Source organism: Molossus molossus, unplaced genomic scaffold, assembly GCF_014108415.1.
Source record: "Molossus molossus isolate mMolMol1 unplaced genomic scaffold, mMolMol1.p scaffold_m16_p_17, whole genome shotgun sequence".
Classification (NCBI taxonomy): Eukaryota; Metazoa; Chordata; class Mammalia; order Chiroptera; family Molossidae; genus Molossus; species Molossus molossus.
The window spans coordinates 4,632,886-4,657,166 of record NW_023425352.1 but is presented as its reverse complement, the minus strand read 5'-3'; the positions used below and the strand labels follow the sequence as shown (position 1 = coordinate 4,657,166).

Here is a 24,281-nt window from a genome sequence, read left to right as displayed (position 1 = left end):
CTCCCCATTCCTTCCCAGGCCATTCACGTTCTCTACCGAAGCACCGGTTCTAATTCGAGATCTGGGGTCCGTGACAATGACCACTGACATGCCCAGCTTTAAGATAAGAATCTGGGAAACTTTTTAATCCGCCATTCAAGGTTGACGGCTTCCAACTGGTCCTCAAGCATTTCCGCTCAAGTAAGGTATCCCGTGTCATCCGTGGACCTGACGTGATCCTAAGCATGTGGCCCTTGCCGTCATCTGCGTCGGCACTGGCGGCGGCGGCACCGGAACCAGTTGCTGAGGGCCACAGAGACACCGAGCCCCTGAGCCCTCGTCACCGATCGGAGAGGTGAGAGCATCCAGGCCACACTGTCCGCAGGTGCCCACAGCTTTGCCAGTGCCTCTGTTTCCCCACCTTTACTAGGTGTGTGGAGACACGACGCTGGAATACACCGTGTAAATGGTACCTAACTCATGGCGGCACGCGTGAGCTCGTGTCATCCTCTGCCCGAGCCGACAACATGCTCAGGATCCTGCACGAACTCGTGGAAGGACCAGAACTGAACACCAGGCCAGCAGGCAGTCTCCGAACCCCAGTTCTTAAGAATCGTGAGATGCTGCGTAGCCAGGAATGACCACGTCACAAAAAGGTCGTAGAAGGTGAGAACGCCAAGCAGATGACCTTGAGGACCCCTCGCTAATCTACAAAACCCTACACGTAAACCTAAAAGGAAACCATTCACTGAAAAGACCGTCACGAGGAAGTGACCTCAACCCCCAATCCGTGGTTGAGAAGAGCTCCCCCAGCCCCGGAATTTCTCCCCAGGAAGGGACGGAATCCCAGATGTCTGCGACCCGAACCAGAAACATCAAACAAACAGTGTGGATGGACTCTTTTCCCGCGGAGGACCTGCAGAGACAGGTTACTTGGAATCTGTCATCTGATCATCAATCCACAGTGCAAAAGACCTGTATTTTAAACCTGACACTTATGGCCGTGACCCCCCACCCCCAAGAGGTGAACCCACCTCCACCACTGATGTACAAGTAAGGCCAAAGAAAGGGGGACCTGCTACCCGCCTCCTGGGCTCTGTTGATCTCCCCCAAATTTGGCTGAGTCCCAAGTTCATTCTTGAAGAAATGGAAGGGGCCAGCATGCCCCACTCCCCTAGAAGGTCCTTCATTCATCCCTCCACTCAGTAAATATTTGAGGGCGCCCTCCCTGTGCCCCGCGGTGCCCTAAGCTTCGGGGATACAGCAGGACACAAGAGGCCTGGGGTGGGGGAGAACAATGAAACGAAACGTGCGGAGGGTGGTTCTTGATCACGGCTGCCGTTTGAAACCAGCTCTGCTGCTGTCTCCTCCCCGGACGCTGCCTGGCCTGGATGGGGTGGGGGCCTGTGCACTTGTTCCGGAGAGCCGGACTCGGGAATGAGCCCCTGAGGAAAATGCGTGTTTTCTTCCTTCCTGTGGGAGCCAGCCTCCCTCTGGGTTCTCTTCTACGTGTCTAAAAATGCTTCTTAAAAGACAAAAACACAAATTTGTCAGCGGCTCCCCTTCTCCGCACCTGTGCTCTCCTGCAAAGCTTTCAGAGGCCAGAGCAGAGTGGGGTCGCTCGAGGCTTTTCAGAGATGCGTGTTTTCCTTGGCAGAGGGTTGTCGCGTTCGGACGTGCAGACGTGTCCTCATCAGCCCTGCTCGGCCCCTGCGATGCCAACTGCTCTTCCCCAGCCTCGCCCCACGGTCCTGCCTCCCTTTGCCACAATCCTGGCAAAGGACGAGGGCGTCAGTCCAAGGGGTGCTGGACACATGGAAAGACAGAGGCGGACGCAGAAAGAGAAACTGACAATCTGACTGTCCATGCACGTAACAGCGCTTCGCAGAACTGGGAGGCCAGCCTCGGGGGCCCGGCCCAGGTTTTTGTTTGGCCCCAGGATGAACAGTCAGGTCCCACTCTAGATGGGGGAGACAGGTTGCTGTAACTGACCCCAAAATAGCAGTTGAAAAGCTCACAGCGGGGCTTCGTCCATCGGCAGGACCTGTGCCTCTGCCCCAGGTCACAGCAGGGAGGGGGGAATGTGGGGAACCTGGACCTCAACCCTTCTTCTCCTGTGTCTGTCTGTCTGTCTGTCTGTCTGTCACAGCAGGAGGAGGGAATGTGGAGGACCTGGACCTCCTTCCTGGGCACCAGCCCTCCTTCTCCTGTGTCTGTCTGTCTGTCTGTCTGTCTGTCACAGCAGGAGGAGGGAATGTGGGGAACCTGGACCTCCTTCCTGGGCACCAGCCCTCCTTCTCCTGTGTCTGTCTGTCTGTCTGCCTGTCTGTCGTGTGGTTCTCACCCTCTGCCCCCCCCCCCCCGTTCTCTCCCTAGTTCCTCATTTCACTCTCCCTTCCTCTCCATGTTCGTCTTCACAGACACACAGCAGTGCAGGATTATATTTCTAAGGACTGATTTTACTTACTGGCTATGATTTTGCATTCTGTGCCCTAAACTCAAAGTGAGGGAACAGTGTAGGGTATTTCTGTCCTTCCAAACCTCTGTGCCCGACCACACTCCCCTCAGCAGTCCGGCGACTCAAAGGTGTGCTCTGGCCCTCAGCCGAGTCTCCCCTGCAGGCAGGGGCTCCTCCTCCGCGGCAAAACCAGAGCCCGAGTAGAAGGCGAACAGCCAAGAAGCCACACTCGGATGTTCACGTTGTTTCAAGCTATGATGGATCTGAGTTACATTCTTAATTTACTTTGCCACAGCTGCGTCCCGCCCCCAAGAAGGAAGGTGGGAAATGTAACCGGCCGCCAGGCGCGCCCAGCAGGTCAGGCTTCCTGCAACCGAGGGCCCCGTGTACTTGGTGAGTGAATATACACGGCTCGCTTCTGCACCACGTACTCTTTGTGTGCCTTTGTGTGCGTGGGGACCATCTCTTTTCCCTTCCTCAGCAGGCGAAAGGAAACTAAAGAAATACTATGTAACAACCGATCTCAGGATAGTTCCCTGGCGTTGGGAAGACAGGAATCTGCATGTGGTTTTAATCCAGCGAATGAAACTGTCCCTCTTCCTTGCCCAGGTTTCAGAATACAGCCAAGTCCTGCCTGATGTGAGGGTCCAGGGAATACAGAACAAATCCACAGAAGCCAATAATATTGTGCCCCGCCCCCACCCCAGCCTTCTTAAATCGTCCTGCATCCGGCCCTGCAGCGAGGACACCGCGATGTCCATCATTGTATTCTTAAACTAATTAGCAAGCACAGAAGGCCCATGGGGTTCGGGACAGGAGGTGCTCAGGGGGACACAATCTGCAAAGACTTTGAAAGGACTCACAGGAGAAGGACAAACGGTTCCTGCTTCAGGCTCATCTCCCAGGTGAGGGTGGCCGAGTCCTCAGGGGACCCTCCGGCATACCCTCTTCCTGCACCCATGGCGGCCCTGGGGACAGTGGGCTGGTGTCATCCACAGACATATGTCTCTCCTGTGCTGAACTACACATTCCAAGGACTGTGCCTCGTTTTCCTGGGTGTCCAGCACCCTGGGCACACAGGTGCTCTTCACCCAGCCAAGGATGGTGACAATGAGGACAAGAGCAGCCAGAGAAGGCAAGACCAGATGGGAACCATCAGAAAGAAGCTGTGTGTGGAATGGGGACCACCGGGGGTGAGGGCACAAAGCTGGCAGTGACCCGGCATGTTCTAGACAGTGGGAACTGTCAGCAGACAGAGGGCGTCTGGGTGCCCTGAGGAACCTAGAGACAGCAGGGTGCGGAAGACCACGGAATACCTTCCATGAACAAGACTTGCTGTCTGGAAGAGCTGCCAAACTGGGACTCTCGTGGGTGTGGGCAGAGAGGAGAGCTGTGGGCCCTTGAGGCTGGACGAGCAGGACCTGCAGGGTGGGGGTGGGGAGCCAAGGGCAGGGGCGTCAGAACATCAAGGTCATGGGGTCATGGGGACGGGGGGTGGAAGGGAAGGAAGGAATGGATTGGTGACGCAACAGGAAGGAAAAAACATCCATGGAACTTGGTGGGGACTGGATGTGGGGGGTTGATGAAACAGGGAACAGATCAGGCAAAACATTGGTGCACCTGTCAGGGCACCCCCAGCAGGGAAGGGCTGAGACCCGACACTCCTGAGTTGGGGCACAGGTCTCCTGACGTCACTGTTACGATTGTTACGCGTGGAGAAGACAGAGGTTCACAGCAGCTGTTGGCCAAGGGAAGAAAGGGCCAGCCCACCCGGCAGAACAGAAAATAACACCAGGACCGATGAGAAGTAGAACTCATCTTAAGGAACAAAACCTGACAGCTATTTGGGTGGCACAGTTTGAAGTATGTGACATACCATCTCATTGTTTTCTTTTCCCCCCTCCCCTTCACAGTGACATTCTGGGTCCTGGCCCCTAAACCTGCACCCTCAGTGCATCTGCAGTGAGTACCTGTCAGTTGCTCCCAAGAACATCCCCCAGTTCCCACGTCCAAGGGGCCGTACTCTCTGCCTGGTCTGTTTGCTCTAGACTAGTAACAGCTTCCCTTTGGGGTGACGGACTGTTTCTGAGGTTCCCCTTGCTGCCCATCAGATGCAACGTAAGGAAAGAAAAGGCTCCTTCTTACGTTGTGGGTCTTAATTCACGTTCGTTGTTCCACGCAGATTAAACCATCCCGGCACCACTTTTAGCCCAAAAGCCAGATGTAAGTCTAGGGAAATCACGTCAAGACCACCGGTCCAGCCTTGACCGCGGCCGACACGCCGGCGGGAAGCCCGCACATGCCCACTCTGTCTGTGACCTCCTGTCAGGGCTGTGTCCCTGGGGCCTCAGGGCGGGACGTTCTCTGGTTGGCTGTTGCTCAGGGCAGGACGTTCTCTGGTTGGCTGTTGCTCAGGGCAGGACGCTGCTGTGAGGAGGCTCATTTCCCCTTTACTTCCTGGTTCTCCTCCTCCGCAGTAAACCCAAGATCTGCAAAGTCTGGCGTTGGTCTGGACCCAGGGGACACGGGAGGCACAGTACCAAGGGAAGTAAAGGGGGACCCGTTTTGATGGTGAGAGATGGGTAAGCACATGGCCTTGCAGAGAGACAGATGCACCCTGAACTCTGATACCAGGTGTAGCAAGTGGGTCCCTCCCAGCAGAAGTCCTGCCCCGAGGGTCCCAGTGTGGACCCCTGAGATTCAACTGGGAAAAGTATCGGGGGAGAAACACTCTTGTGACGCAGTTATTTCTTGGAAAAATCAATGTTCTAATTTTAGCTTCAGATATGAGTCAAAACATGCCAATTTAGCACAAAAAAATATATATATATACATCTACACACACACACACACACACACACATATATATATATATTTGGATTCATCATAGTTCCCCAAAAAGGCAAAACGCTCCCAAAGCCTGTCCCAGGGGGGCCAGACCTCCCGTGAAGTCGGAGCAGGGCAGGCCATGTGCCACAGGCCGCCCACGGCCACCTCGGGGCCCCAGACTACCAGACGACTGTTGCTACATGACCTGGAACCGCCAGGTAACGGGGCCAGTGGGACAGCTCCCACAAGAATCCAGTACACGCGTGAGCCACGTTCAAAGCTCAGGGCCTACGTCACTGTTCTGTGCCGGCCGCGCCCGGGGCAGAGCAGGAAAATCATGGCTCTTACATAGGGTTTGGCCAGGTTGTGGACCCGTCTCTTTGGATGCACTTTGTTCGCAAAGCCAGCGGCTGCAGAGAAAATGAGTTCTGTACACTGATGTTATGTCCCATTCGGGGAGGCGTGGTTTCTCGTTGAGTTTTCTCCGGTATCATGACATTTGGCTAATTCATTTCTACTCATTTAGATTCCATTGGGACTGGAAGTGAGCAAGGGTTACCGTTAGCATGCGCTGAGCGTCAAAGAACTAAGGACGCAGTGAAGCACAGACACAGAGGAAAAGTCCGGTCATTTCCTGGACCCTCAAAAGCCTCAACACCACACCCCGAGCGTCCGTGTGGGAAATACATGGTTCCTTCCTGTCCCCACTCGGTAGAAGCAGGCCAGCATGAGTCCACGGGGCAGCACTGGTTCACACCGTGGGGCGGGGGTAGAAGCGGGCCAGCGTGAGTCCACGGGGCAGCACTGGTTCACACCGTGGGGCGGGGGTAGAAGCGGGCCAGCGTGAGTCCACGGGGCAGCACTGGTTTACACCGTGGGGCGGGGGTAGAAGCAGGCCAGCGTGAGTCCACGGGGCAGCACTGGTTCACACCGTGGGGCGGGGGTAGAAGCAGACCAGTGTGAGTCCACGGGGCAGCACTGGTTTGCACCGTGGGGCTGGGTATCAGCCGTAGGTTTCCTGTTGGTTAAAATGTGCTCTGACATCACGGAAGGAGCGAGGGCCCTGGGATGGTTTGCCTTCTGCCTGAAACCCGCACCGCAGCTCCGCGAGGGGCCCTCCGCCTGCTTCTGGCGGGGTGGCCGGCAGCCCTCCAGGAGGGTGGCCTCCTCACGAGGTCCCGCTCATCAGGAGAACAGGGACCTGGAGGGTGCAGCTCAGAGACAGGGCAGCATCTTCCCTAAACGCTCAGTCTCCGCGGGGTGGTGGCATTCACTTAGTTACCCTGTTTCAGTCCTCTTAATCAATGACCTCTGAAGAAGAGAACAAATGTCTGGGAAAATGTCATTTCAGTGTATTAAAGAAAATTAAACTGGATAATGAATCTAACTAAGACACCGTCCAAAATCTATAAGCAGTTAGCTTTGCCCCGAGGAAGGGGGACTTCCATCGGGAAGAATCATTTATCCCTCGCCCTTGAAGCGGGGCCTGGAGTTAACCCTTTCACAACAGGAGGGTGTTCCTTTCTCAGGCGAGGTCCTGCCTCACTGCCTGACCCCAGGAAGCCGGCTGTTCAAGACCCCGCGTATCCATTTCGCCACCCCCCATTCTGAGTAGCCTAACATGCAGGGGTTCCCTGGGCACAGGGAAGAAGATGCTGACCCAATTAGTCTTGAGTTCCAGCCAGCCTCTTCGACTCCAAGGTGTCTCAACAGCAGGAAAGCCAATAATATCACAGGGTCCCTTTGCAGACTCACCGGATTGCTTGCCCAGCGCTGTCATTATCTCCACGGACGGGTGGGCCCCGGGAGGTCATGGCAAGGCCACGCCACTCAGCAGCCCCCACTGTCCCTCGACTGCATCCTGCCATGTGGGTCCCCGCTCGGGGCCACACGGGTCCCTCCCGATCAGTGCAGCATGTTAGGTGCACAGCTGGCCATGGACGCCCCTCATCGGCACGCATCCCACCGTTTCCCTCAGACCATAGTGCAGATCACGGGCCAGGTCCATTTCATTTCTGATTGAGCAGATGGTGCCGCGTGGACGGGTGCTGCACAAGACACGCTCTGGCACGCCCATCATGTCCACCCACACGTGGACACGTACGCAAGGGCGGCCACGTACACACATGCGCACGGGAATGCACATGCACCATCGATACTTCGAAGTTCATTCCTTCATTCACGGCTACCTCGGAATAATAAAAGATGACCTTTGGGAGACCGCTTCTACCCAAATCTAATTATTTCTGGGTTTTTATTTATTCTGATGCGAGTGTTTACACTTCCCAGAGGCCCAATCCTGTCGCTCTGCCTGAGGTATGGGCTGACGCGGCCCCGTGTTTTTGTAATTGGCAAACGGTATGACACCACAGCGCGCCCCCCTCCTGGGAACGGAAGGGGACTCACTCTTGCAAAGTGCACCGTGCGATACAAGGAGGAACACGTCTGTTCGTTGTCTTCCCAGACAAGGTGGTAGGCTGCTGCTGTTCTGTCTCTGTGTCCTTCTGGGATGAGAACCGTCTTTCTGCTGGCCACGCGACGGCCACACGGAGTGGGCTGAGGCTGTAGCTGACTAACCCTTTACCTAGTTAGGCAATCGGGTCTCTGAGTCCCTCCTCTGGTGCTGGGCCGAGCATGCTCCTCATATGAACCATTCACTTAAGGCGGCGAGCAGAGAAGGCTCTCTATCGCTAATCTAAAAGAATGGGGTTCGTATATTTACAACTCACATTTGATTATGAAATTTAATTGGAAGGAAATTAAGACATTTATATTCCAAACAGCTCCTTGCCACCCAGCGCGCCCGGAGCCAGACAGGCACATCCATGACGAGCCATTTTTACCTCAAAACAGCACAGTCCAGTGAATTCTAAAACACAATTTTCTTACAAAAAATAAGCTTCACGAACTCCTGCTGTTCTCAAGCCAAGAGATTAACTTCAAGAACCAGAGCGCAGGCTTCTCTAGGGCGGCCTGGCCAAGGCACGCCCTGGTGGGAAAGGCCACGTCGGTTTCCCGCTTTGTCCAAACTCAAGGTGGCCTTCCTTGGGTCTGTGCTCAGGGCTCGGGGTGTGCGGACCCACTCAGAGGTTCCCTCTGCGGCACCTGCCCCCGGACACTGTGTGGCAAAGGGCCAGGGCATCTGCCTGCTCCTTGGCGCTGTTTGAAGTTGATCACGGGTCACTGGGTACAGACTGCCCAGGGCAGGCAGGGTGCTTCCATGCCTGGGATTTAAAGGCACACAAGAGGCAGGGTAAGAAAAATGTCTTGTCTCAGCCGCTCAATGGGCAGCTTGAGAAGGACAGTAAGACGTCCCCTAGGGGGCGATCGCGAGGGTCGAGGAGAAAGGGAAAGGGATGTGCCTGGAGAAGGCTGGCATCTGGTCGGGACACAGAGCATATGGCCTGAACAATGACATCGCCGGGAACAGGTGCACGTTCATTTGCTGCGCGAATGCACACGGGGAGGGATGATGCATGAACGCACGGGCCGGGCGGTTCCGCGTGTCTCGTGACCTTCATCGGCAGAACGCCACGTTTTCTCTTGCGACAAAATCACCTTCTTAATGGGAGAGGTGTGTCCACCTTGGCAGGAAAGGAATTCTTCTTGTCCAGGAAAATTCCATTCTGAAGCTTAAGAAAAATGTCCCCCAGCCATCAAAAGGAACTCAACTTCATCTGAAGCCCAAATAAGTCAACCACAGAAGCCCCGGTGTCTTCCCTCCCTGTGCCGGGAGGACAGCTCAATCCCCACGACTTAAGGAAAGATTCCGCAACAACACACCGCGCTGATAAAAACTCCTACTTCCTACCACCATGTTTACTTACCGGGAAATGATTTTTAGATCATTAGCGACTCCCTGGAAACCAGAGACGAGCTGAGGACCTTTTATTATTATTATTTTGCCACTGGCCATTCGTTTTTCTGATTTGTTTTATGAGTTTGATGGTCGGGTCCAAGACTCCGAATATCTTTCAAACCCAGCAGATTGATGGGAGAAAATTATTTCGGTGCAGTTCCTGGCCAATCGCGATGATGAATAGCACGGTAGGACAAACCTACCCCGACACGCATTTTTCAGCTGTGGCAGGGAAAAGGCTGAAAAATTACCAGCAGATTGCTTTGCGTAAGAACGCTCCCTCTTTCCGCTCTCCCCTCGAGGGATGGTCCTTCCGCAGGAAAAAGGCCCCTGCGCTCGGACACCCCCGCCCGGCGAGGGCGGCTCCAGAATGAACAGGGGATAAGAGCTCAGGTTAAGATTTGATTTTCTTCTTATACCCCAGTCTCCCATCCTTGCTTCCTCTCCGGGTCTTTTGCGTGTATCTTTTTAACCAGTGGGGACAAGTGTCTCTAGAAGGTATGTACACGGTCTGCCCGCAGCAGGCTTGCTCTGCACCACCCACTACGCGCAATCCAGTCCTTGACGGAGCCGGGGTCCGTTACCTTCTCTGCACATCTGCTCAGGTCTTTGCGTTTCAAATGCTGGAGGTGTCAGATATCCTCAGCGTGGAGTGACGCATCGAAGATGGAGGAAGTCCTCTGTCCTCTGCCAACCACCCTGATGGGACTGTCTCCGATTCTGTCAGCGGATACGCAGAGCTTCCGAGGGGTGAGGACACGGCTGCTGTCGGCTCAGCACAGAGCTAGGGCTGTTCCCGGCGGGAGCTTCAGAATAGGCACTTGGCAGACCCCGGGGAGTGGGGACCTGCCATCTGTTCCTGGTCTTACTTCACTCCGCCTTCTCCTCAGCCTTACATTTCGGGTCCCACTCTGGCCACCCCGGGGTGAAGGATCCAATGGGGAGGTTCTCATCTGTGGGTGGCTGTGCCCTCGGGGTCATCTGGCAGCAGACACTTCCAGCTGTCACGCAGAAGATGGGAGAACTTGTAGCTAGTAAGTAGAAGCCCGGATGCTGCTGCACCGTCCACACTGCCCGGGAGTGCCCAGGCTGAGCAACCCTGGGGTAATCGAACCCAGGTTCTGCAGACTTTGACATCCTCCAACATGAAGGCCAGTGTACCGTGCGTGGCACAACCGACGAAGCACGTGGGCTTTCCCAGCCTTCCTTCAGCCGCTCCAGGGAGGTCCTGCCCTGGGCCAACGCCGAGCTGGCCAGGATGCAGGCGCTAATGTCACGGAGTCCCTGCGCTGCGGTGAGGACCGTCCCTGACTGCACTCCTGGACTCGGCTCTGGGCCTCTCCCTTTCTTCCCCGCGGCTGAACCACCACCCTGTGGCCTGCAGTCCGATCTCAAAAGGAGCTAAGGATGGGGGGAGGTGTCCTGCCTCTCTGTTGGATGGACACCTGGACTCGGGGGTCAGGGAGACCAGGAGCCTGCTCCCGCCTGAATGTCTTACTTGCTGTGTGACAGTGAACAGGTGGCGTGACCTCTCTGAACCTGTTTCCTCCCTGATACGGGTCACATGGCACTGAAGGTGTTAGGTGTAGTCTTCATGGAGCCGGGCACCTGGAGCGGCACCACAGGTATCCATTCCCGTGGCATCTCCAAGAGGCGCTTTGTGATGTTTCTGTGCTGGGATCCCAGCTCCCCCGAGGCAGTCCCAACGGTCTGTCATCCGCTGGGCTGCTCACTCTCGCGGGCTCAGGTCCTGGCCTGGCTGCTCGGGCTGCAGTGCTCTGAGGCCAGGGCCCCCCACACCCCAGGTTCCTCCCCTCCCCCGTTTTCTTCCGGAACACATGGGGGAGGGGGGCGCGAATGCTAACTCAACAAACAATACACTTAACTCTGTTTCTCACCTTGAGTTCAACCCTCAGGAACGTGCTCCCATGTGCCTTAAACATCTGTGAATCTGCCTAATAGAAGGGAAAGCATTTACCCCCCGGCGCCCCGAGAGCAGCCCTTGGCCACCTGCATCTTTTTAGTCACATTTAATAATTCAGCCCGAGATGAATCTGCATGATGAACAAACATAAAGCCTCGTGATTTTATTTTCTTTCAGGATTTAAATACCAAAACAACGACCCTTGTTTTCATTTTCGGAGGTTGTGATCAAAACACAAAACTTGATTCCAGAATGAATAATGTCTTTAAAAAAAGGGGGGGGGAGGGTATTTTCAAAAGCACTCCCGATGGGAGCAAAGAAAAGAGTTGCACACACTGCCTCTGTACACGCAGGGAAACCTGTGCGTTTCACGGTCGGTGTTAACTCCCTGGACACAAGCCACACCTCGAAGATGTGTCCCTTTCGGTTTCCCCACGAAGGAGCGGGGCCCGCTGTCCCATGACGTGCACATGGCTGAACGTAGACAGCTTTGTTTCAGTTCCTTAACTTGGGCTCTGCACACTGATCTGGTCAGGAGCTAGACGCTCCAGTACGTCTTTAAGAGAAAACAGCAATTCCCTTGCATTCCCATAATGGATTAACCACGTCATCCTCAAAAAATAGTAAAAACCCAAACCAGAGCGACCGCATTCGGAACACCATCTGCCGGGGAAGGGGAGCCGGGCGTGTGAGATGACAATTTGCAAAGCAGAAGAGGCGCGCCGCGGGGTTTCTTGATGAACGTAGTAAAACAGGTTTGTTTAACGGGGGAAACACGCCGTACGATCCAAAGCAGAGCGAGCGTGTCCCACGTGGAAAAGGCAGCGGGCTTTAATGTCGGGGAAGCATTTCGAGCTGTGCCCACCGGCGATGCCCTGCCCGGCTGCTTCCCCTTAACCAGCGTGGGCGGCCTCACCTGCTTGAAAAGAAGTGGGAAGCAGGCAGTCATCCTCTGGGCTGACGCGGGTGCCTTTCTGTCGCGCTGACGCCTCTGTTGATGTTTCTCAATGCAGGAACCATGGTCAGTAAGGACACCGGCAAATGCGCACTCACGGCGTCCGAGAGCGAAGTGGAACCCGCCGCCTGCCTGGCCCTGGAGATGAAATACGCCCTGGATCCCAACCGGCAGATTAAGAAACGGAACAAGGCTTTGCAGGTGCGGTTTAAGGACATCTGCGAGGCGCAGAGCGAGCAGCTCCCCGCGGGCCCGGCGGCCGAGAAGCGCGAGGCCAGGCCCGTGTCCTGCAGAGCAGCGTACCGCAAGTACATGACGGTGCCCGCGCGGAGGTCCATCCCCAACGTCACCAAGAGCACCGGCGTGCAGACCTCGCCGGACCTTAAAAAGTGTTACCAGACGTTCCCTCTGGACCGCAAAAAGGGGAATCTCAAAGGTGTCCCAGCCACGGATGCCTTCAAAGGTCAGAACAACGGGTTTGTGATAGATGCGAAGGAGAGGAGCGAGGAAGGGCCCGGGGAGGAGGCCGGGCCGTGGGCTGCGGGCCGGGCGCAGAGGACTGCGGCCCTGGTTTTCCACTCCCACGCGAACGCGCTGGACCAGCCGGCCGGGGTCCCCTGTGCAGAGCCCTGCAGAAACCCCGACATGCACAGCTGTCCGGACAAACCTCTCCACAACGCCACCCGGCCTCCCTCCCGAGAGCCCAGCCACCAGCTGCACTGGACAGCAAAGCAGGACACGGCCGCTCGGGACACCGAGGAGCCCGCTCCCTCGGCCCACGGCAGGGTGTTCAAAACGGAGGTGGCCGCCGATGACGCTCCCGCCCCCGGCGCAAAGGCCCCTGAACCTGCCTTGTCAAACTCTGCGGCCGTGAGCCAGTGGTCCCTCTGCCCCACGGCCGAGGAGGAGCGGAGCAGGGCCGCCCACCTCAACGGGCTCCAGGCGCCCCCGACGCAGTGCCTGTCCCCCGAATGTAGTGACCAGCCCCTGCAGACTCCGGCCCCCGCTGGGCAGGAGCACCAGCCCTGTCCGCCAGGGGCTGCTGTGGGTGAAGAGTGCCAACAGATTGTGCCTCGAACGGAAGTGCTGGACCTCAGAGCGCAGCTTCAGATGATGGAGAACTTGATCAGCTCCAGCCAGGAGACCATCAAAGTGCTCTTGGGGGTCATCCAGGAGCTGGAGAAAGGAGAAGCCCACCGGGAAGGGTATGTATGATCCCGTTTTCTATGATGCTCTGCAGACGCATCACCCCGCGGTCCACCTGCGGCCACCCCACCCGCATCCATCATGAGACTAACGCTACCCTTTCTGTGAACAGTAGTACAGTCTGAGCACAGGGCAAGCCCAAAGGGTCACAGGTGGCTTCCTGATGCTAGACTTCACTGCATAAGTGCCTTCCAGGTGACTTCCTGGTTAGCCCTCCTCTGTCCGGCCTGGGGATCCATCCATACTTCCATTTGGAATGAACTGATGGCTCTTTTACTTTTATGTCCAAAGACCAAAGGTTTATATCGACGAAGTATAATAGCTATGCCTGTCCGAAAGAGCTAATCTACACAGAAGTTGCTAGCCTCTTAGGAATCGTATTACGAGGGAGAAAAGAAAGAATTCAGATTACATGTTGAAAAGTAAATGCTGACTCACTTACATTAAATTAGAACAGTGCTGATGTTCAGGGCTGTGCAGGTTTTTATACAAGAGTCAGTGTGTTTTCCTTTTCTTACCGGGACCCACAGAAGCAGCGCCAGGCCTGGGCCCAGACTGCATGCGATTAGGAGAGAGAGACTTTGCCACACGCTGTCCTGTATGACCAGCGGGGCCGTAGAGGGAGTCCTACCAAGTTAACAGCCGAACGGCCTGGCGTTGATAACAGATGCTGAACCCCGTCTCCCACGTTCCGGACTTGGAACTGTGCACCAGCACATGTGGAAACAAATGGAGGAAAGCTAGCACACGTTGGCCTTGAGCCTCTTAGCGAGGCAGGCTCGTGGGGGTCAGGGGCACCCCACTGATACAAACAGCCAGCACTGCTCGGGCCTTTGCCTGGCGGCCAGGCCTCCTCGCTCCCACTCCGGGTGGGGACTGGCTGGACCCCTTCCAGCCCATGTTTGGCACAGGGCATTTGAGGCTGGTTCCCTGTCACCTCCGGGGATCAGCAGGCTCACCCTGTGGGCCCCGAGCCAGCACGAAAGCGAGCCAGGAAATGCAGTGTCAGGGCAGCGGAACCCCGGGCCCAGCCTGCTCCGGAGGGCTGCCGTGGCCGGGTTCCAGGGTGCCCGCTGCGGCAGGAGGGGGAACAGCCTCTGTCTGCGCTCCCAGGAAGCAGGCGAGGCTGAGGCCCGGCCCCCAGGCAGGACGCCAGGTGCAGCACCCTTGGCTTCTGGCTTCCCCCGCTTAGTGCGGGAGGCCCAGCTCCAAAAGGGGGTCATTCTCAATGACCCCCACGTCCGGTTGACATAGGAGGGTTTGGAGTTGCTAGCAGTGAGCACAACGAGTCGCCATCTAACGGAGATTAAGGGGAACCTGGCATTACAGAGTGTTCCCAAAGGCCGCGTTCGGTCTTGGGCTCACATCTCCATCTTCATCCCATTTCGGTCATGTGGGGCATACACACCCCAAAGCTCACACTGCAAGGGGTCCATGGGGCTGTCCATCAGCAGGACCACATTCCCACAGAAAGGAGAAAAGCCGAAAGAGGGCCTTGATCACTGACCTGGATGTTGCCGGTAGTGACTCCACCAGACAGCAGGATAGAAAGATACCAACATGACCAGTGAGAAAAATCAAACCCTCCCGATGGCGTCAGGCCAGATGTGTATGCTAATATGCGTGCTTACTGGGGATTTGCCCGAACACAGTCGTGCACAGGCAGGACACCCACGGACACCCATGACGGGGCGGCCGCGCTGTGCGTAGGCTTCTTCTTGCACTGTGAGCACGGGAGTGGGGTTCGTTGTCAGCAAGACCCTCTGAGGCCGCATCGGTCCCCGGAGTGGCTGTGGTCGGTGAGACGTGTGCAGGGGGGAGTTCTCGGGCAAGGGCAGCATCTCTGCGTGCCTCGTGTATTTCCCTGGAAGGTGGAGGTAATCATCCGCCCTGCCGCTGGAGGGCCAGGTGTGCGGGGACCTTCTGATTGTTTGGCTGTGCCAGGAGCGGCTGAATGGGCTGCCGGCTGCCAGTGGAGTGAGTGTGGGCATGCTGGGCAGTGATGGGGTCTGGGGAACACACGGAGGCCCCTCCCGAGTCCAGGGTGAGGAGTGCATTCCCATGCTGTCTGCCCCCCGCTACCATCCACAGCCGTCCCGAAAGCCCGGAGCTGCTCTGCCCACTCCAGTGGTCACTGGCCACACGTGGTCGTGGAATTCAAACTCAAATGAATTCCAATGGAAAATTCACTTCATCCACGGCTCTGGCCACGTTTCGGGCGCTCAGAGCCACGGCCTGCAGAACACTTCCATCTTTAGGCAGACACCTTCCCCTGCAACCCCAAAACAAGGCAGAGCGCCCGGCTCCTGACACCCGAGACTGGGCTCCACAGACAAGGCGGAGGGCGACTTCACTTTTAAATCCATCCCTAGTTCCGGCACAGCCTGCACAGACGGGCTCCCACGGTCGTTCCTAAGACCTGCGTTCCCAGCAGCCTCTGAGCCCTCTGCCCTCAGGTAACAAAAAAGCAAGTGGTTTCAAAACCAAGGCTACCTTGGAGGCGGCCCCTCCTGCTCAGTGCCCAGGGTCATGAATCTGACCTTCAGATTTCAATTCCATACCACTCTTCCAAGTCAGAATACAGGAGAGGACACTGGCCTCGGGGGCAAGCTCGCTTCGTCCCCTTCCCAGGCGTCTGTGCCCAGCTGAGTCCCGGGGGTAGGGAGACAGGGGTGCTGATACATCTTTAACAACTGGCTCTGGGGTGGGGGGCGGAGCATTTGCTGATTCCTCGGGGTAAATATCTCCACTGTGTCCCATTTCAATTAGCTCACAAAATCCTGAACATTTAACACCCTGGTCCTCTGAGCACAGGGCCTGAGACATGTTCCCAGACTGTCACTTGCACGGGTGGGGAACACCTGGCCCAGGGGTCGTATAAGGCCTTCAGAATCAATACCAGCTAACATCACAGGCCTCACCAATGTAGCCTAACCAAATAGAGCAGGCTAATTTTTTTTTTTTATCCTCACCCAAGGACATTTTTCCATTTTTTGTTCAGATAGAGCGGGAGGGAGAGAGAGGAAGAGAGAGAGAGAGAAACATCGATGTGAAGGGACACATCGAGTGGCTGCCACCCGCACGACCAACCAGGGCCGGGGACAAACTGCAACCGAGGTACATGCCCTTAGCGGGAACCGAACCCGGATCTCTCTGGACCGCAGGCTGACGCTCCAACCGGTGAGCCAAACCGGCCAGGGCATAGAGCAGGCTAATTTTTAAGTTGATAATTCTGTATGGCTCACAAAGGATGTTATAAATATCCAAATGGCCTTTGGCAGAAAAACAGGTTCCCCACCCCTCAGAAGGAAGAATCACCAGGAACTGTTTTGTGTGTTTAATCTGAGCTGGGAAATAGATGCTTTCATTGCATCTCCTGGTAGAAAACGAGAAACTCACCCTACATGATGTAGATTATTACACAGTCATGATGTAACGTGATGGAGAATTTCATGGCCCAGTAAAAACATCCATGGAGTTTTTCTTGGAAGATATTCTCAAGTTTATAGTAAGAGTAGAGAAGGCTCGGAAGCCAGGGGAAATCTTTCTCCCCCCGCCCACCCCGCCCCTAGCACGGAGGACCTGCTTGGTACAGAATTTGAGCTGCATTACGAACGGCCCGGGAGGCCGGTGTCTGGCGTGCACAGTGGAGCCCAGGACTTTGAACCCAGTGACACACCTGCCCCGAATCCACATGCACAGCAGTGTCGAGACAGGTCTGGGGGGGCCGCAGTCTTGCTCTTGTTAGATGGAGGGGAGGCAGCGCTCTTGGGCCGGGGACGATTCCTGATCTCTGAAGCACAGCAAACGTCTCCGCACTCCAGGTGCTAACGCAGCCCCACCACGGGTTCTGTGCGCACCGCGTGCCGAGTGTGTGAGCAGCTCCCTGCAGGACCTCTGACAGTGCACGGGAGTGCGGGTCAGCAACCATGACCAGTTCGGGCGTCCCCAGGACACCTGGCAGGAGAGACTCTTCCAGGAGCCGCATTCACTCTGTAGAAGTCCCAGAGGCCTCCGCAGGCGCGTGCTCTCCTGGGGTGAGCGCCGCAGTCTGAGAGTCCAGTTCTCTTCCGTCCCATCGGGGCGGGAGAGGCAGAAAGGTGACGTGGACACAGCCCCCAGCAGGAGCACGTGGGCACCGAGTAAGGACCCGCCCGAACCCGGCGTTTCAGCAGGATGCCCTCTGCAAGCGGGCAGATGTGGGACGTAGGCAGCAGCACGGCTCTGAGGCCTGGGAAGCTGGGGCAGGTCACTGAAACCGCTCGCTCCACGTGGCTCAGGCGGCTGGCAGGGGCGCCAGGACCGGCCTGCTGGGTCCGCGGCGCTGGGTGCTCTGCTCCTCCCTTCCCAGGGAGCTCGGGGAACACAGGCTCCCCGCAGAAGTCACTAATGTGGTCGCTGAGGCTGCAAAGCCAGCAAGTGGGGCACGGAGTTAAAACCCAACTGACTCCTGTCATCGCCGTAACGCTCCAGAGCAGACGACTAGCTGGGCAGGGGACTCAGAACCCCGGCTGCTGGCCTGTCTCGTGGTGACGCTCAGTGACGGGTTCTCCGGTATTCCGGGAAGACCCGGCGACGACGGGGGAGGCGTGACTCAGGCGGTCAGGCAGGAGGGCAGGGCCTGCCGTGGCCCGAGCGAAGCAGACTCCGTCCCTGGCCAGGCTCCCCCAGCACCCGCCAGGTGGTAGCTACAGGCTCTCCGGCGTGGGGGGAGGAGGCAGGAGCAGCAGAACGCTGGCCACGTGGAGGCCCGAGGCGTGAGGAACAGGCAGAATGAATCACGCAGCGTGGGGCTCTGTGGCTGTTCCGAGTCAGGACAAATGTGATACTGTCACTTTGAAGAAAATCCTAAACAACCGACCAACCCACGGAGGCCAGCAGCTCACAGGAAGGTCTGCAAGTCCGCTTCCCAGGGCCCTGCTCAACCTCACCGGGAAGGGCATTTCCCTGGCGGAGGCCGGGTCTCCGAGTCCAGAAACCACGGTGGGAGGAAATACAAGCCGTGCACATCCCGAGACCAGGGCCGGTGAGGGCAGCACTCGGTGCTGTGCCGAGGAGACAGGCATACAGGGCTGAGGGACAGCGACGCGTCAACACAAACCAGTGTGCGGACGTCGTCTGCCTTCTCACCGCGAGGTGGGGCCAGAGGGGAGGGTGTGCGCGGAGCAGAGAGGAAGATACGGCCCGGGGCCGAGGCTCTGGAAGACCTCGGGGCCAGTTTTTGGCCTGGGAGGTGTTGGCAGATTTTATCTGCAAAGGGGCAGACGGTCAATATTTTAGGCAGTGAAGGCCACGCGTCTGTTACAATGACGTGGCCCTGCCACTGTCCCACGAAAGGAGCCACAGACGGTACACACCCCAAGGAGCAGGGCTGTGTTCCCATGAAGCTTTGCTTACACACAGGCCATAGCCAGCTCGGGCCACGGGCCAGGTTGCCAGCCTCCGTGCCGTGGCCTTGTGAAGACAGTGACCACATCGACACAACTGAAAGCCAGGCCCAAAGTGGGTGCAGGACACCCCAGGTGTGCGGTTTCCAGGTAGAGAGGTGTATCATTCGCTCACATGTTCGGGAAGCCTCCACCTCGAGTCTCCCCAGTGGAGGACACTGTGCCGGCGAAGAGGGGACGAAGTCCAGGGCAGTCAGGCCCACCTCTGAGGGTCACAGGCCACTCCCTGTGCCGGCCTACGCCTAGTGGCTCATCAGCCCACACAGCCTTTGGAGTCTGCTTGGGAATTGTGCGTGTGCAACCCATCCCTGTAATTCAGATGCCCAGTACCTGCATGACAGCGTTTCTGCCAAACACGGAAAATCTCTAGATCTCCCACCAGTGAGAAGAGCTCATCACAGCACACCCTTGTGAGATGCGACTCGTCTTCACCTACGGACTGATGCGAGATGGGCGGAGATGCTGTACCTGCTTGAACTTATGTACCTGCAAGTCACTCCAATCCAGGTGCTCTTCAGAAGGAGCTGGGGGATGAGAGACCTGCAATTCGCTCTCATTATCCGTGCCCGCACAGAAGCCATGCTGCCATCACGGACGAAGCATGGGGGACTAGGTCACTGCGGTCACAGAGCAGAAAGGACCAACATGGAAACTTGCAGCCAAGGCAGAGATGGAGTCCCCGAGGTCTGGATGTTAAGGGGCCCCCTCCGAAAGCCAAAGGGACAGCTCAGTTTGGCTGGGCACCCTGTCCAAGGACAACTGGGTCGCTCTTGCCAAAACCTACCCACTTAATTGAGATCAAAGTCTTCCACCTGGCTAGCAGGGACGGCCACATTTCCAAGAGGGGAGGTGGGGGACATTCGTCTCTCAGTAGCCTCTGCGGCTCTGCAGACGAGCCTGTGGGCCTTCTCGGGAAGGCTGTCTTCCAGGCGTCTGGCCCAGGGCGCATCACAGAAAAGCAGGCCACCGTGACATCAAGGAGAAAGCAGTGCGGCAGTGGGATCAGAAGCCAAAGGGTCCTTATCCTGCCAAATGGACTCCGTCCCTCCCGACTCCCTGCTTAAGCACTCCATTTGCCAGTGTTCTGGATACATCAATTTCAGTGTCTCTCTGCACATCGGTAGCTCACAGCATCTGAAAACAGTCCAGCCAGCCGAATGCGGCGTGCCTCCCAGGCACTTGGCTGTCCCAGGTTCCGGGGATGAAACCCGGGAGGGGAGCAGAGTGGAAGGACCCGGGCTCAGCGCAGAGCTGGCAACTCTGTCCTGCCCCTCCCTCCCCTAACTGTGCTTGGGCGGGTTATTAACCTCTCTGAACCTCAGCGTCTTGCTCTGTAAAAGAGCTAAGAATACCTGCCTCCTGGGCTTCTCTGGGAGATTAAATGAAATACAGAAGACAGGGTTCTCTGTCCAGGATGGCGTGTGCACTTGGTAACAGTTGCTGCCTTCCAAGTTACTTTGTTACTGAGAAGCGACCTGCCGAGCGCTGACACGCGGGGAGGTTAAGCAAGCTGAATACCTGCAGAGATACATTTTTGCTTCAGGACACAGGCTGGTTTATTTCTGAGGGTTACGAGGGGCTGAGGGTTACAGAGCAGAGACGTGAAGCTTTGGACTTGTTTTCAGAGCACTGTGCAGGGCAAGTTCATCTGGTGTCCCGGGAAGAGCTGCGGAGCCAGGACACGGGATGGGACATCCTGGCCTAGCCTCCCTGGGCTGCGGGTTACAGAGAACGGTCCGGGGGGGGGGGGGGCGCTCAAGGCTTCTTTCCACTCTGGATACAAATTTTCAGAGATGTCTGAAAGAACACTGCCATTGCAGCCACTGTCTGCACACTCACAAAAGTTGAGAAAGAGGGACAGGGAGGCAGAGGACCCTCGCTGCAGACGTTCATCAATAAACGTGAGCAGCGATCTTGTGTCCCATCCTTTTCTCCTCCTGACACCTCACCATCCTCATCCCTTCCACGACCAGACATGCTGGAGTTGGCCTCTGTCCCTCTCTTTTTCTTGTTCTGCGGCAACTAATGACTTTTATATATTTGTGATAAAATATTCCATTTTTAAAGTCCAAGTAGGAGTTGTCACATCTGATGATTTTGAAATGGAAACCCGCATCGTATCCTCTCTAGCATTTTCCTCACTTAATGCACAGGCCATGGGGAGCCTTCTCTGTAGCTTGTAAATGTATAGCTTTGTAAATACTATTTTTAGGTTCTTGAAAAATAATAGCCTTTCCATTTTTAATATGAAAAATGAAGCAAATATATTTCACAGAATATAAAACGCATTCCAAATTCTTGCTCTGGGCTTCATGCAGGGAATCACACATACTTGAAGATGTAATTTAAATAACCTTCCTGTGCAGAATGCCAACAGAGATTCCCAATGCTTCCCCAGCCTTTTAGGTTGGTGGGTAAATCCAAGCCTCCCCACTGAGCCACGGGGCAGTTCAGACCCCCATCTGCAGACCAATGGGCAGTCCAAGGCATGACGTGGACGTTTATGGAATTTATGGATTTGTGTCCCAGAATCTGTATTTTTTTTTTTTTTAATGGGATGAAATGCAAGTTCTAGTTTTCAAATACTTTTTTAAAATCCCATGCAGGGTCCACTACGCTGTGCAAAAATGCTTTGTGGTCTAGTTCCTAGTGGATCTGTGGGAGAGTCCCAGGGCAATGAGTCTCTGAGCAGAGCGTCTACAAAGCTCACCTATTCTGAGCACCCCAATACGCCAGCCAGCCCCCCTGCACTCATTTCATCCTCACAAGAAAACACTGCAGTATAGGAATTACCTCCACAGGGAGACTACAGGATGTGCTAAGTAACGTCCCCTAAGATCAAAAAGTCGAGACATGGGGACCTCAGAATTCACATCTAGGCCCCTCGGGCCCAAGCACCTGTTCCTCTTCTGAAAACAGGAACCTGGTATGTCTGCAGAGAGTTAAAAAGCAGGCACTTTTGTTATTACTGCAAGTCTGGGTTCTTCCATCTAGTGAAAGGGGATAAGAGCCCCCCACACCCCAAACCTGGGAAGGCCATGCAAATTTATGTTCTGGAGAAAGCAAAGAGCAGAGACCACCATTTGAAGGGATTCCAGAAATAATGCCTTTTTTTTTTTTTTTGGTATGTGCCCCTAGCAGGAACCGAACCCCGGGACTCTCTGGTCCGCAGGCCGACGCTCCAACTGCTGAGCCAAACCGGCCGGGGCAATAATGCCAATTTTTAAGGATTCATAATCAGTAAGAGGAATCCCCTCTGGGAAGTAATTTCAGAAAAATCAAGGCCATTGATTTTGAAGCATAGGGACCTGAGATCCAAGGACAAAATCTGTCCATGAGCCACCTTCCTGGAGACACCACCGCAGGGCCCTTCTGTATGGCCTGTAACGTGAGTTGCCCCCCCAGAACCACGCGTGCCCACGTGGCTCTAACTTCAAGGGCGCTTCCAAGTGCAAGTGAACAAGCTGCAGGAGAGCTCCCCACGCAACATGAAATAAGCATGCGTGTATTCAGAAGGCCACATTTGAAAGGATGTTCATAAGAACTGACTTCATAAAGATGACCTTAAAATAAGCCTATTTTGACTAAAGATGGAGTACATTTTTTTCTGTCACTATTTCGCTGGTTACAGCAATAGGCTATCTCCCCAGATAAAAGTCTCACTATTGGACACAAGAATTTTGTAAATGATGACACCAAAATGTAAAGATTTTCATCTTCAGCTACAAGGAATCAAAAACATTTGTTTAAAAAGAAAAAAGAAAGAAACAAACATAGAAACAAAGTCAGGCTTTTGAAACAAAGTAAGTTCTGACTGAAATTTGTTAAGTAAACTGTTCTTGAAAAAAAACCACATCAAAAGAAACAATAAATCAAAGGTAAAAGCCCTTGTGGCTGTTTACCATGGAAACCAGTGGCCAAGGAACAACATTAATACTTTCAAGTTAAAAGCTCTGTAAGTTCATCCCCCTGGACAGTCTCAGGGCTGAAGAAGAATGGGAGCCCAGAAGAGAGTCTATTGTCATGTAGGACACCCACATGCTTGTGTGCACCCTACTTGGCAGCAAGGGCCACCAAACTTTATTTTCATTAATTGTCAATCAATTATAGCTTAAACTTAATCTCTTCTCCGGGAAAAAAGCAAGTTAATCGACTCAGCCCTAAAGACTTGTTTTCCTTATTAATAGCTACTCTCGATACCCCCTGGGACCAGTGACATGTTTGTCATTTTTGTCATCATTTTGCCACTTGGAATCTCCTTGATTCCAGAAATGAATGAAAGAAAGTGTATGTTTTGCCAGTTGTAGTATATAACCAGGCAGTTCAAGCGCAAAAATAATCACGGGTATCTTCCCTGGTGTTTACCTAGTGATTTTATATCAGGGAATATGATTACAGAGCACTTAAGAGAAAGGACTGCCCTAATAGCAGGGTTCATGTCTGTGTCGTCTGTGTCCATCTGCATGTACTGCTGACAGTCCTAACGTCCAGGCCCTGGTAATGATACGCTGCGTCTCCTCCGTCACGCACAGCTCTGGGCAGAGGGAAGCAGCAGGGAGACGGAGCAGGGCTGAGGGAGGGCAAACCGCGAGACGTCATTCTGGAAGTGAGGCAGAGGGCGAGGGAGAAAGCAAGGTGGGCAGCGGACTCCAGCCTCCTCCCAGGGGCCCAGAGCCTACTGGCGCTTGACTCTTCATACTAGTGGCCAGTGTCTACCACCGACCACCATCCTCTCTCCCCGTAATTCTTTGTGATGAAAACAAGCACAGAAAGCTTCCCTCACAGCCACCACTTACGGAGAGCGGCTAGGCCAATAAAAGTTCCTTTGTTAACACTGCCTAAAGAAAGCCACCGAGTTCATTACCAGTGGGGTGTTTCTCAGTGAAACTCATTCACCAGGATTGCTTCTGAGATAAAGGAAGGAGGAGGGGGCTGGTTCAGGTGCACACAACTGGGTGTGGGGAACAGACGAAACCAACCTTTTCCGTGTGTGGGGGGATTTAAGGTGGGATGACAGTGATGCCTTTAGATACACGTTCTCACCGGATCCAGCTGCTAACATAACAACACTGACCATCCATTTTCCTTTCCAGAAGTATAAGGAATCAGCTGATATAGCAGAAAACTCACACAGATTCTTCATCATTCATTCATTCGTTCATTCACTCACTCATCCATCATTCAAAAACTATTCCTGAGCACCCGTGGTGGGCACTGAATGTTCATCAGAGAACAACAAAGAAAGAAAATCTCTGCCCTCGTGGTTTTCACATTCCAGTGGGGACACAGACTAAAAGCAAAATAATGACTAGGACGTATGGCATGTTCCCTGGGGATGGTGCCAGGTTAAGCAGAGGAGGGAGGGAGGGCATTCACTGCCTCTGTGTCAGGGAAGAAATGGGTCTTGATGGTGCACACAGCAAGGCTGAACCAAACGCTAAGACTGGGAAGATGGATTAAGACGTGGCCATGGCCAACATGATGCTCTGAGTCATAAGAGAGAGAGATACCTAATCGCTTCATCAATATCCACGGTGGATTGTTCTGTAAGACAGCCACAAACAAGGTGCTGGGAATGCACCAGAGTGCATGCTGAGCTCCCTAGGAGGGAACAGGAGCTGGGC

At 55.0% G+C, this 24,281-nt stretch overlaps 2 protein-coding genes across 2 annotated transcripts in view; one reads left to right on the top strand and one right to left on the bottom strand.

Annotated features, from left to right (window-relative positions):
* Positions 1 to 24,281, bottom strand: part of DOCK1 (dedicator of cytokinesis 1) — a 423,011-nt gene that overhangs the window by 200,072 nt on the left and 198,658 nt on the right. The gene's annotated exons all lie outside the window — the stretch shown is intronic.
* Positions 12,038 to 24,281, top strand: part of INSYN2A (inhibitory synaptic factor 2A) — a 35,406-nt gene continuing 23,162 nt past the window's right edge. Inside the window, exon 1 of the mRNA XM_036264870.1 lies at positions 12,038 to 13,209. Within this exon, the coding sequence (XP_036120763.1) occupies positions 12,047 to 13,209 (1,163 nt within the window). The 5' untranslated portion in view covers positions 12,038 to 12,046. The remainder of the gene's footprint in view (positions 13,210 to 24,281) is intronic.